At 40.2% G+C, this 12,422-nt stretch overlaps 1 protein-coding gene across 8 annotated transcripts in view; it reads right to left on the bottom strand.

The window, feature by feature from the left end:
• MLLT1 (MLLT1 super elongation complex subunit) overlaps window positions 1-12,422 on the bottom strand; it is a 98,299-nt gene that overhangs the window by 15,057 nt on the left and 70,820 nt on the right. For 6 of the 8 annotated variants that reach the window (XM_031947761.1, XM_031947763.1, XM_023496734.2 and 3 more), the window contains 2 exons: window positions 9,291-9,416; window positions 3,992-4,537 (listed from right to left, as the gene is read on the bottom strand). In XM_031947761.1, the coding sequence (XP_031803621.1) occupies window positions 3,992-4,537; window positions 9,291-9,416 (672 nt within the window). The remainder of the gene's footprint in view (window positions 1-3,991; window positions 4,538-9,290; window positions 9,417-12,422) is intronic. The other 2 variants (XM_031947765.1, XM_023496737.2) reach the window with 1 other exon arrangement.

The raw sequence follows: 12,422 nt of genomic DNA, 5'->3' as shown, positions 1-12,422 counted from the left end.
ACTGCAGTGATTTGATCAGCATTTTGGCATCTCTCATTTGGCTTTCATCTTTGCTTTCTCGAGCATGCACAAGAACCTTAAATGCCCAGTGACAAAAACAAAATTACTAGGGAGGGGAGGTTCTTAGAGTGTCCAGATGTCACTCAACTCATAGCAGAAGGGTCAGACTTTACCAAATACTAATGTATGGGACTATAACATAAGAATCACAAGAACTGTTCACTGATAGGTAGTGGCCTGCATAATTTCCAGCTCTACTTCTTGCCTGACATGATGCAGCAGCCTTTAAATGATCTCCCATTTGGAGAAACCACAACTCTAGTAAGTATACAAGGATAAAAAAATCAGTTAGTATCTCTCTGATTCATCTTAGTTTTCAATGGTCCAACCATATAGGATATATATAGGATGAACAGTGATGTAAAATCACTGGAAAAGTAGTATTTCGATGTGATCTCACACGTTACCTCCTTTCTCTGAGCCTTTGCTGTTTTATCTGGCTAAAGAGAAAGTGTTAATTGCATTTTTGTGCAAGTACTGGGTACTAGAAGCTATAAGGAAAACATTTTACAAATCTAAAAATGCCACAGATATTACCACTACTACTATAATTGTTACTTCTTCAAAGTGCCAGGATTTTGTTGGTGTGAGCAATTCTTTCATAGAAACACTGTGTCATTGCCTCAAAAGCCAAATTAATCTAACTCCCCAATTTAAAAAATGAAGACCCTGAAGCTCAGAGATATTACATGATCTGTCCAGGATCACACAGCTAGTGTCATAGGTAGCATTTGAACCTGACATTCTATCCACTATACTGCATGACCATCCATAGCTTAGTAGAGATATTGATAAGGCTTCAACAAAATGCCACAGGGGTCCATTACACAAAAAAAGATTAGAAGCTAGAAGTTTTCCATCCCATTTCTTCCAACAATGTCTATATAAAACAATGATACTTTTCAATTTGGAAAAGGAAATCTCCAAGTGAGGTCCTTGAATTCCCAAATAGCATCTCTGGTAAGAAAACAGCAACTGAAGTTTGGCTGGCAATTGAATATAATCCAGCCAATTCTGCCCCGGAACCCCACCAAATCTACATTGCAAAAAGGAATGAAAATGGGCTTGAGTTCAGATATGCAAACATCAGGAGCCATTCAAGAAGCAGCTTTACAACTCTCCATTTCCCCCTTGCTCAGAGGAAATCCATCATTGACCTTGGCAAAGCCTGGGATGGTTCCCATGGGGCTCTAAGTCAGACTGCACATTTGGCCCTCTTCAATTCAGCTTGCCAGTATGACCTCTGTAAGTTGCACCCCTGAAAGGGTAGGCCCTACAGGCAATCATCCCAGGATCCCACCATACATCTTCATTACCATGGCCAAAAGTATCAACTTGGCATCCAACTGTGGTACAGTTAAAGGTGAATATGCAATATAAAATCGTATGGCTATTTTTGTTCCCCTTATATCAGATCTTATTAACACATCCTAATGTGTACTAATCCCTTCAAAACAGTTTTCCTGGGATGCTTAGTCTGACAAAAATGCCAACTGCTAAATGTCTAACAAGTCCCTCTTAGAAAGGGAAATTTTGTACGTATGAGTAATGATTTCAAAATGGCTTCTATGGTAGCAAAATCTTTGCCCTTTAAAGACGAATTTGATTCTTGGAAATGTTCAAAAGTCACAAGGAATCAAGGAAAGTGATGGCAGGTGATGATGCACTCATTCATTCACTCACTCCCATTCATTAAGTGGCTACAACATGTAAAGAGATTATAGGAAAATGAAAAGGGCAGAATTAAGCCTCTGGAGTCCTGAAGTCTGGTTTTGGCTCTGCTGCTCACTTATCAATGTGCACTTGGACAAGTCACTTCTCCTCAAAGCCTCAATTTCCTCACATCTTCCTCACTTGGAGTTTTTGAAAATCCACTGGGATAATGTAGGTTAAAACCCTTTGGACCCTACAGAGGACTATAATGAAAGGTTTTTCAGTATAACCAAGGCAGACAGTACTGTTTGGTCATAAAAAATTAGGTATTAGTACAACATAAAAAATTGCAAGTGATTGAAAGGAGACCCTGATTGGTGTTAAGGAGGATGCAAGATACTACCAATATAACTACTTGCAAGCAAAATAGTAGTGCAGGGAATGTATGAACTCATACACTCTGATCATACAAAATCTGATGTATAGCTAGGAAAAGGATGTAAGTCAGTCTTGTAGCAAGAGTAAAAATACAGCAGCAGTAATATAGACTAGTGCCTAGTAAATGTGAAAGAGATACAGAAAGGAGGCTTCCATAATATTGGGAAGATCTTTACAAAGGATTCATGGGGAAATCCAGGAATTACAGAATTGAAAGGGCTCTCCAAGGTCTAGAACAACTCTCTTATTTTATAGATAAGGAAACTGAGGCTGAGAAAGGGGAAGTGATTGATTTGTCCAAAGTTATACAAAGTGTCTCAATATCTGAGCCAGGACTTTTATTCTGATGCCCAATTCAATAAGTGTGCACTTTCCCACAAAGGAAGACAAACACATCTCACATGATGAGTGTGCATGGCTTGTAGTTAACACTATGGGAGAAAGCATAGACACTGAAGAGAGCATAGACTGATTGACTCCCCAAGCAGGGCCTGGCTGTCCTTCCAGCTCAAAGGTGGTAACTCCCAGGGAGGTTCAGAGTGATGGGCCCTCAGTGCACCTGGCCCTTGGCAGTTACTTATCTTTTTATGTGTACGTCCTGTCTCCCCAACCAGGCTGGGAGAGCCCCTGCCCTAGAGGGCAGGCACGTCTTCATCCTCTTTGAAAGCCCCAGTGCCTGGCCCAGTCTGAGTAAAGGCGGTCTTGTTTTAATAGGCACATGCCAGCCAAAGTGTCAGCTCTGAAGGCTGTATGAGTTCTGATGTTTGTTAAGCCATTAGTCACATGACTTTATAGTCCCACCTCATCCAAGATGTATCCAACTATAAGAGTGATGGAGACAAGTATTTTAGATCAACCATCAAGTTCACAAAACATCTGAGAATATCTTGGTTTCCTCCCCTCATTAGAAAGGAAATAGTTCTTAGAGATCATTTAGTCCAGGGGTTGGCAAACTATGGCCCACTTCCTGTTTTTGTACTGCTCCTAAGGAATGCTTTTTGCACTTCAAATAAAGTTTTACTGTATTTAAAAAATGTCAAGACCACTCTTAACAAAAAAGCCCTGATCTAGTCCAGATCCTTTCATTTCCCAGAGGAGGAAACTTAAGTCTACAGAAGCCCATAGGCCCATGAGAACTAAGACTTGAACCTAAGTTTTCTGGACTCCAAATCCAGTGCTTTTTCTATTACACTTGAATATTAGGAATGGCAAACACCAATGTGCAAGCTTCTATTTTATAGGAAGAGAACTAGAAAAAAGTTTCCAAGGAGAGACAGCAGTACAGTAAAAAAGAGCACTGAATTTTGGGAAAAAAGGGTCTGGTTTTCAATCATGGCTCTGCTTCTTATTTGTATGAGCTTAATCATGTCCATTCTCTCTGGATTTCCTCATCTGTGAAATGAGAAGTTTGGGCTTAGTAGATTCCTTTAAGTGTTAAATGTTATGGCAGACCAACCCCGTATAAAGATTAGAAAAAAGCATAAGCAGCTAGTAACTCAGGGGAATTTTTAGATTATAATACATTTAGCAAATTTACTTATTTCCTATTCCCCCAAATCACTGAGGGCATGATTACTTAATCTAGATTATGAGGTGATTTCACCTTCTTATCTCCCATTTAATTAGTATTAAAAGCACCTGAACACCCACAAAACATCCAGGAAATCAGAAGGGATTTGCCCCTCTGCCCAAACTGAAGGGTTTACTTCCCCTCATTCTCAGTGAGAACACTATCTCCCTTGGGCCTGCTTTACACATGGCCCTTGTTGTTAAAGCCCTTCTTTCCTGGCAAAGTATTCAGGAAATGACTGACTAAAGAAAGGAAAGAAGCCACCCTCACCTCGGACTTGAAGGAAGCTTCATCTTCAGAATTAGACTCTTCCAGATCCACAGGCTTTTTGATCTCCTTGGGCTCATTCTCTGATTTTACCTTCTCAGCTTTGGCATTCATCTTCTCCTTAGTCTGCTTCTTGTCTGAATATGAGGAAGACGAGGTCCGGGGAGAAGTTGCCAAGATGTTCTTTGTGCCTTTGGAGCTGCTTTTTTTTTGTTTTTTGGCGCTGGGCTTTGGTGAGTCCACATTGGCAGGCCGCTTGCTGGAAGGCTTAGGCTCAGGCTGGGGCCCACCTTTTGGAGACATATTTTCCAATTTGGTCTCCTTTACTGCCAGTTTTGGTTCCTTGAAAGCTGCTTTTGGAGGTACCTTCTCCTCCTTAGGCAATTTATTCTCAGGGGGTTTCCGGGAGCTGTCCTTCGGTGGCTTAGTCTGTTCACGATCCAGGTCTTTGGAGGAGCCTTTGCTCTCAGAGTCTTTCCTTGGCTTCTCTCGGTGTTCCTTGGTCACTTTATGGGGTTTGGAGGTCTTACCGCTTTCCTTATTTGCATCCTGAAATACAGGAGGAGAAACAAAGTCAAATGAAGTCCCCTGGAAAGAAAATGCCTAGGAAGAAGAGTATCTTTTACTTTTACTACCCTACCTCCCTTCTCATTTCCAAGAAAAATAAACCCTGTCCAGTTCAGGACTGAACACTTCCCCCAAAAGTGCAAAAGTCAGCCAGCAAATTAAATTATAATGAAGTCTTAACAGACTTGCATGGAAGAATACTTCCATATATGCTGCAATGACATTTCCTGATGATTAAAAGGAGTGCTAATGTTATGTCAGATATTATAAAGGTCCATTTAATAAAGCCACATACACATCACCATCCCCACCCTTGCTCAAAAACTTGCAGTAACTTCCCACTGTCTAGAGGAAAAAGCTGATACCTCTTAACTCAGTGTTGGTGGCCCTCTATGATTTGACTTCAACCTACCTTTCCAGCCTTCTCCCTCACAGCTCCTCCTTACAGGCTGACTGTTTCTGCCAAGCCTGTTTTAGTCACTGGCTCCATGCTACACCATGCACATTTGACCTTAGCTCACTTAGGCTGTATGGCCCACCAGAAATGATCTTTCCTTGATTCCTGCCTTTACCCTCCCTCTCCTCCCCCTTCCATCCCTACTCCCTTTTGGGCTGATGCAGGTCCTGCTCTTATCTCAAATCATCTCAAGAAATTTTCCCCACCAGTCTTCAGGAGATTTTCCTCTTTTACTTGTCACTATCCATTGAATCAACCAATCCTTAAGAAATACCTCAGTATAGACAAACGTTTAATTGGTGCTGAGACCAAGGTGAAGGATATAAAGAAATCTTAGTCCTTGACCCACAGGTGTTTTGCTAACTTGGCTCTCACTTCACCCTCCCTCTGCTACTGTTATTTTTCATTTATGTGCACTGTCCTTGCTCTTCAGTCAGGCTGCCAGCCTCTAAAGGGCTTAGATCTCTCTGTTGCCTTAACAACCAGCACAGCGTCTGTATGCAGCAGGTATTTAATATAGGTTTGAGTTAAGGCAAACTGATAACAATGACAATTCCTTATTAGCTCTGAAAGTTACAGCCAATCAATTACATCAATGATCAACTCTTATTTTCATGAAAGCACTGTCTGTACTAGATGACAAATAGAGAAGACAGCCAAGATTAGAATCTCCTCCAATTAACTTGGGCAGGAAGGCTGGAAATATTGGAAAAAAATCATTATAACTTTTATGCTGAGCCCAAGCTAAGTAAAAGAGATGCTTCAATGAAGGTGTCATCCACCAGTTCCTGGGGTTGGGGGACAATGCTCTGATAAAGAGAAGAAAAAGAAAAGCAGGAAGGTTCATCTGAGTAATAAAGCAGTATGACCACTACATTCACTCAGGGGGCCTAGTCAATCTGATCATCTTTGCAGTCAGCCTAAGGCTAAGGGAAAAATTACCCTAAGGAAGAATAAAGCAGAAGGAGCAATCTATTTCTCTCTTGAAGGACTTACATTTAAACACCCCAAAATTCCCACATCAGATCTAAACAGCTTATAGACATTCGTGGACAATACTTGGGCTTGCAAGTGAAACTAGTGGGAAAGGAAGCACCACATAAAAAGTATTGTATTCCAAGTCAAGAAACCCAAGTTCAAAATCTGGTTCTAAGATTATGAGCAAATAGGCAATTTAATTAATTTTGTACTTGTTCTGTAAAATGGGACTATTACAAACTAAATGTGCATTTTTATTACCAATAACAATAATCTATATCAAAACTAGGGTTTTTTCCCTATTCCCCCAACACCCCCCTCACCCCTCCAATCCATAGGCTTTAGGCTAATAAGAGTACTTCCACATATGTCAAGGAACCAATGGAAAGGACTACTAACACTTTCTGACTCTGGATTGACTGGTACCAATCCCATTAAAACAGCCCCAATTCTGGAGGGAAGAGAAAGACCAGCATGCAACAGGATAAATAGTACCTCCATCCTTGGCTCAATCTATATACTTCATTTCCCCGTAATCTTCTGTTGTGCTAATCTCCCAAAACAACCCTGTACATGTTAACAACTCTTACGTCACTCAATACAATCCACTGGAATCCGATCAACGAGAGTCTTCACTTGAGAATTCTGAAGACTCATCCATTAACAGCTTGGGCTGCAGTCACCAGGTGGAATTCTTGGCCACAAAGAGGTCAACGAAGAGAGGTCCCGTTGTTGGTTTACCAGGAAGGTTACCAGGCCAATGGCCAGGAACCATTTGTAACCAGACTAGTGTCTACTTTATACCTTCCATAATGAAAAGAAACAATGGACTATAGAAATAAAGTGCTCTCTACCATTGTTTTAATAAACACTATCAATATAGCTTCTTTCATCATGATAGAAGCATAGTTTTTTGAGCAGAAAGGAGCCTTAGAGGTCATCCAGTACAATCCTTTATTTTTAAGGAGAAAACCAAGGCCCAGTGAGTCATGAAGGTCCAGGATTTGCTGCTGGTGACACAGGGTAACTTTGCTTACTAAATAGATTAGCCTACAATAATTATGATAGAATCCCAGAGTCCTCACAGGATTCAAGTTTACCTTTCAGTCTATCCAACTGAAGAAGGGACTATGCTGAATTCCTACCTGATATGCAGCCTTCTCAAAGTTTGCCTAGGATAGATCTTGAGGGAGACAGAAATCATCTAGTTAACTAGTTAACTAGGGATTTTAATCACTGGGTTTTTTCTTCCCCTGCCTACTTAAAGAGATAGAGGGAATAGAGCAATTATATTCCTGTAGCTGTCCAAGGGAATGGAAATAGGAAAGGAAAGAGAAGAGCTACAAAAAAGCATACTGTGAGCTTTCTCCTCACCCATTATCTCCTACTTGGCCCCATTTGTAGGAAAAGAACAAGTACTCCAAGAAATCAGAAGAAATTAAGGTTTTCTCTTGTATAAAGCTTATGGGGTCATAAAGACAGTCTAAAAAGAGAGTTCAAAGGAATAAAGTTTCTGACAAGATGGAGAGATGGCACTTTTTGGGCCAATCTACTTCTAAGACGGTATAATCAGGGATTGACTTAAAATGTCATTACTGAGGAAAGCCAGGTCAAGAGGGAAAGTCAAGAGGCAAGTACAGAGTATGCGTGCTTCAGTTCTGAATTTTCTTTCTGCTGATTGAGAAACCTAAATGGACTTGTACCAAGTAGGCAACTAACTGATAATTCGCTTGGCTCAGGAAGGCTGCAGTTGGAAGCTCATATACCTCAAGACTTTTTTCTTTAAGGGTAAGGGATTCTGGAAGGAGATATCTCATGTAACATGACACTTGGTCACTCTCTTGGACTACGCAGCTTTGGCTAAATGATAACCACAAATCCAAATGCCTAGTTGGGCTATTTCTTTCTGGGTTCAGAAACAGACCCTTCTCAACGAGTTCTGGGTGGCTTTAGAATGATCAATTAGCCACTGCATGTTATAGGAATGTGGGGGCAGACTTTAGTCAGAAAACATAAAAATGACACATAAAAAAACCTTCAAATGACAAGATCTTTAATGAAAGAATTCCTTCTCTTCGACAGTTAGACCATGAGGTCAAAGATGAGAAAATTCCAAATATGTATATCTATTCTGTCCACTGATATTTTGATAAAACAAGAGTTTCATATATTCTCCAGATTGGAAATAACTTCAGTTAGTTATATAAATTCCCCTCTACAATGAAATGTTAATTTCAGAGCCATTTGACTAGCATCTCAAGGGGAAAAAACAAGTAAGACACCTAAGAAGTTCCCACTGACTCAGATAAGTGTTGCCCTTTTGTACACATAGCCTATTCTGTAGAGTAAGGTACCACAATCTCATTTATGCTGGCTCTTTTATTTTTCTCACTAAAAAGGTCAATGACATAAGAAAACTAGAAAGAAGAAGTTAAATAAATTGGCTTATTAGCTGTTGTTACAAGATGAAAAATAGCAACTTCAAAGACTGAATGTACCTGAGCCATCCCAAAAATGAGGGAAAAATGAGGGCACCAGATGGTGGATGACAAACAATCATTAAGAAGTTTGTATTTATATAGTAACAGCTAGTGGCATTTCAAAGGGTTGATTCTGTAACTTTGCCTCATATACTTATTCAGACAGAGATGATTCATGAAGATAGAAGGAAATTTGAGTGGACCTGGAAGAAGACATGGGTCTTTACAAACTATACTTTCTATAACCCCACGAGTAAGGAATTAAGGTGGATGTATTGTACTCTCCTCTCTATCCATCCAAACCCAACAGTCTTTTGTGATAAGTTTTCAGTCATTACTGAAAAAGCAATGCTGCAGAAGCATCCTTAATACCACATGTGATAACTCATGGGTTTGGCATTAAAGCATTGGTCTAACAACTGTGTGTAAATAGTTCAGGAGATCTGAGAAGACCTGCAGAGAAACTACAGAAGGAATAAGAAACTCTGTTCACTGAAGATGATCAAAGATGCCAGCCCATGGTCCATCATGCAGGAACAAGCAGCACCACTAATTTTAAGCTGAGCACAGTAAAAGAAGCATTTACTACTCTGTTCAGTCATTTTCCCAAATATAGGAAAGCCTGTTACTCTGGGTAAAGGAACCACTCAAAGATAAGTATATCCCAAGCCAGGGAGAGAGCAAAGAGGGAAGATGCCAAGGGGAGGGCATTCCAGAAACTCAGAATCAGACTACACCTGAGGGAATTGCACTTATACAGGAACCCTCCAGCAGCTGGGCCACAACGCTCCCAAATGACTGTGTCTCCAGCCTCACTAACCTTGGAGCCATGGGATGGTTTGGTCTTCTTGGGATCTGAGAAGGCAGAGAGTGGTATTGTGGGCAACATGGGGTAGTCAGGACTGGGCCTGGATACCGTTTCTGCTCCTTCTGGCATTACCATCACCTAGTAATAAAGAAGAGACAGATATTATCAATGAGCAAGGAGAAGAGTGGAAACCCAAATGGGAGGAGATAGGTGCTGTATCAGCCACAGCTAAAAGCACCTGGAAGTCTCCTTCATAGGCAAGGGAAAGGGTGGTTTATGGTCCTACTTTCTTCTAACAAGTCAGACATCTGTTAATGTCATTAACTTAATTCTCAGCACTCAAAATGAAAGGTGATGAGGTGTACTGTTACATGCCGGTCCTACCAGGAAAGACAGAAGGATTGCTGTGACCAAGGAGCAGCCAATATGAGATACACTGAAGTACCATGTGCAGCACATTTTGATACAGATGTTCCTAGAAGAGTGCTATGGGTACTTTGAAGAATTTGGGCTTCTTTTTTTTTTGCTCAAATTTGGCTTTTCCTCTGTTTTTGTACAATTTGGGGAACACAATGAGAAGCTGGATAATCCTAGTAATAAGCAGTCTTATAATGTTTTCTGCTAAACGTGAACAGATGAATAACAATCTATGAAGTCCCACATATCCCTGATCTAATGTAGTTGGCAAGCAACCTGATTTTTCAGGTAGATGGTGATGAATAAGAAACAAAGAAATTGTTAAGTGACTTGTCCAAGAACATTCAGCAAGCCTAAGAAAGAATCAGGAGAGGAATCAAGATCCTGAGATTTAAGAAGGACATTTCAGCTCTTCTCTTTGCAAATGCAATTCCTCAATACAACTTGGTACAGAAGAGCTCTTCAATGATCTTTTTGTTGAAAAAGTACAGGAAATTAAAGGATCCAGAACAACCATATCAGTGTGAGCTCCCAGGGAATCCATACCACAAACCTTTCCCCAACAGAAAGTTTGCCAAGTCAGCTATTATGAGCAGAGAAAGCATAACAGGGAAGGAACTAGCTACCTGAATGCTAAAAGATAACATTTGTTGCTCATTCCAGAATATGGGTCACAGAAAGATGTGCAATAAAAAGACAGGAATAAGCCTTTTCAGAACTTGATTCAGTCAAAGAAGCATTAATTATACAGTCTATCACTTTTAATTCCATAGTGAACAAAATTAATAAATTTAGTATAAGCTAAACTGAAGGAGAAATTATGAGGGCACCTGCCCAGAGGAATGTTTGAAAAGAGGGCTCATGTGGCCTCTCACACTAACCACTTTGAAACTGTAAAGCATGAGGCCAAAGTGGGTCATCAGGACATATCTTATTGTGAAATTCATGACAGTATCATTAAGAAGATGGCTGAAAGAAATTGATACATGTGCTTCCCACCAGAATGACTACATTAGCTGAAAATAAAACAGGAATAACATCCCCCACATGTGTCGGCTCCCAGAAAAGAGAAATGGTAAACAAGTATAGGGAAAAGATGCAAGGGAAAAACTGAATCCCCAGTTAAATCTGTGGCCTCTGCTTTATCCACAGATTTCCTTGAAGTTCCCGAACTCCTTTGGATTGCACTGTCCATCACAGGTCTTTTCCTTCCACTTAAAAGCCGAACTTGATTCTCGCTCTTCAAACTGACTACCTTATTCCCTATATTCTGACACCTTCCTAAGGTAATTTTTTTTTTTCATTTTTCTTAACAAAGTTAAATCCTTAAAAAAAAGAAAAAGAAAAAGAAAGAAAGAAAAAAGGAAAAAAAGAAAATCAATTGAGTTAATGAACAAACCCCACAGGTTGAAGACATCACTAATCATGTATTTCAAACTCCATTAACTTAATGGAGGCACAGAGCTGGTGATATCTCCACCAGAATGCTCAATATTCTGTCCAAATCTACTTTGGATCAAGTCTCACACCAGCAAAACTAATAACCAAGCCTAGGGCATATGTGAAAGCAAGCCAATTATTATCTCACTATTTAGCTTCATTTTTTTTTTTTTTTTTTGGTAGAGACTTGAGGGAAAGCAACTAGTCTGTTCTATTTTCATAGGTTCTTGAGAAGTGAATACATAAAAAGATGCTAAAGGCAAAGCTATCCAACAAATAAAAAATGAGTCTCCCTCATAGATTTCAACAGGATATGTGCCAACAAGAAGCAAGGTACTGTTCTAGGTGTGAAGACTCATTCCTCCCAATCCAGAAGTCTTGAGACAGAATATAGCTAGATCCCTTTTGTAGGAATGTTGGCTTTGGTGGCACTAGACTTCAAATCAGGTAGCACAGCCAATGCCATCGGTCTTGGGACATCAGTAGCAACTCAACTTGCCTGATTGGCTGTAGAAGAGTTGCATGAAAACCACTGGATTACAATCCTCCCCATCTTTAAGCCCTTATTACTACTCCCCCCACCCTCCCCAACAAACACAGTCAGCATCATTTAAAGGCCTTGGTTAGAGATAATTCAAACCAGTTCCTAACAAGACCTTCTTCCTTTCCTCAGAAGCACCCAGGACAAAGACCACTAATACTTATACTCTGTATTCCATAGCTCACGCTCCTTCCTTACTGATGATACCCTTTTAAGATCTGGCTTGTAGAACAGCTAAATTATGGCTTGTATTTCTCCTACCCATCTTTCTTTCTTCTATTATTATTTTTCAGATGCTATTATTACTTACTACCTCTTTTTCTCCTATAAGAAGAGATAGCACATCAGAGTTCTGAAGCTATTTGGAGAAAAGGTTGCAAATATCTACTGTGAAAACACATCTAAGAGCTCATTTAGTGCTGAACTTTGGCTTTTGCAGAGATCCCCATAGCCAGCAGGAGATTTATTAACCAATAAACTTGGCCCCTTTCCCTTTCCTCCCATCTCTTTTAAAGGGGGGGGAAAAAAAAAAGAAAGTTGACAGAGCTGGACAACCATGGAAGGAAATGCCTCCATCAGCAATGTACACGAAAAGCTCTCTTTCTCAAGCCCTTGTGTCTTCTTTGCCAAATGGGTAGTTTTCCTGATCAGGAAATCTAGTTTTAGTAGTGTCTCTTGCTGGTGGGAACTCTGGGGAGGCACAGGGACTTGGGATAATACAATTCTTGCTTTATGTTTTCTTAAAG

The sequence above is a fragment of the Sarcophilus harrisii genome, chromosome 1 (genome assembly GCF_902635505.1).
Source record: "Sarcophilus harrisii chromosome 1, mSarHar1.11, whole genome shotgun sequence".
In the NCBI taxonomy this organism is placed as follows: Eukaryota; Metazoa; Chordata; class Mammalia; order Dasyuromorphia; family Dasyuridae; genus Sarcophilus; species Sarcophilus harrisii.
Note: the sequence above shows the minus strand (reverse complement) of the source record. Positions and strands in the feature narration are given on the sequence as shown.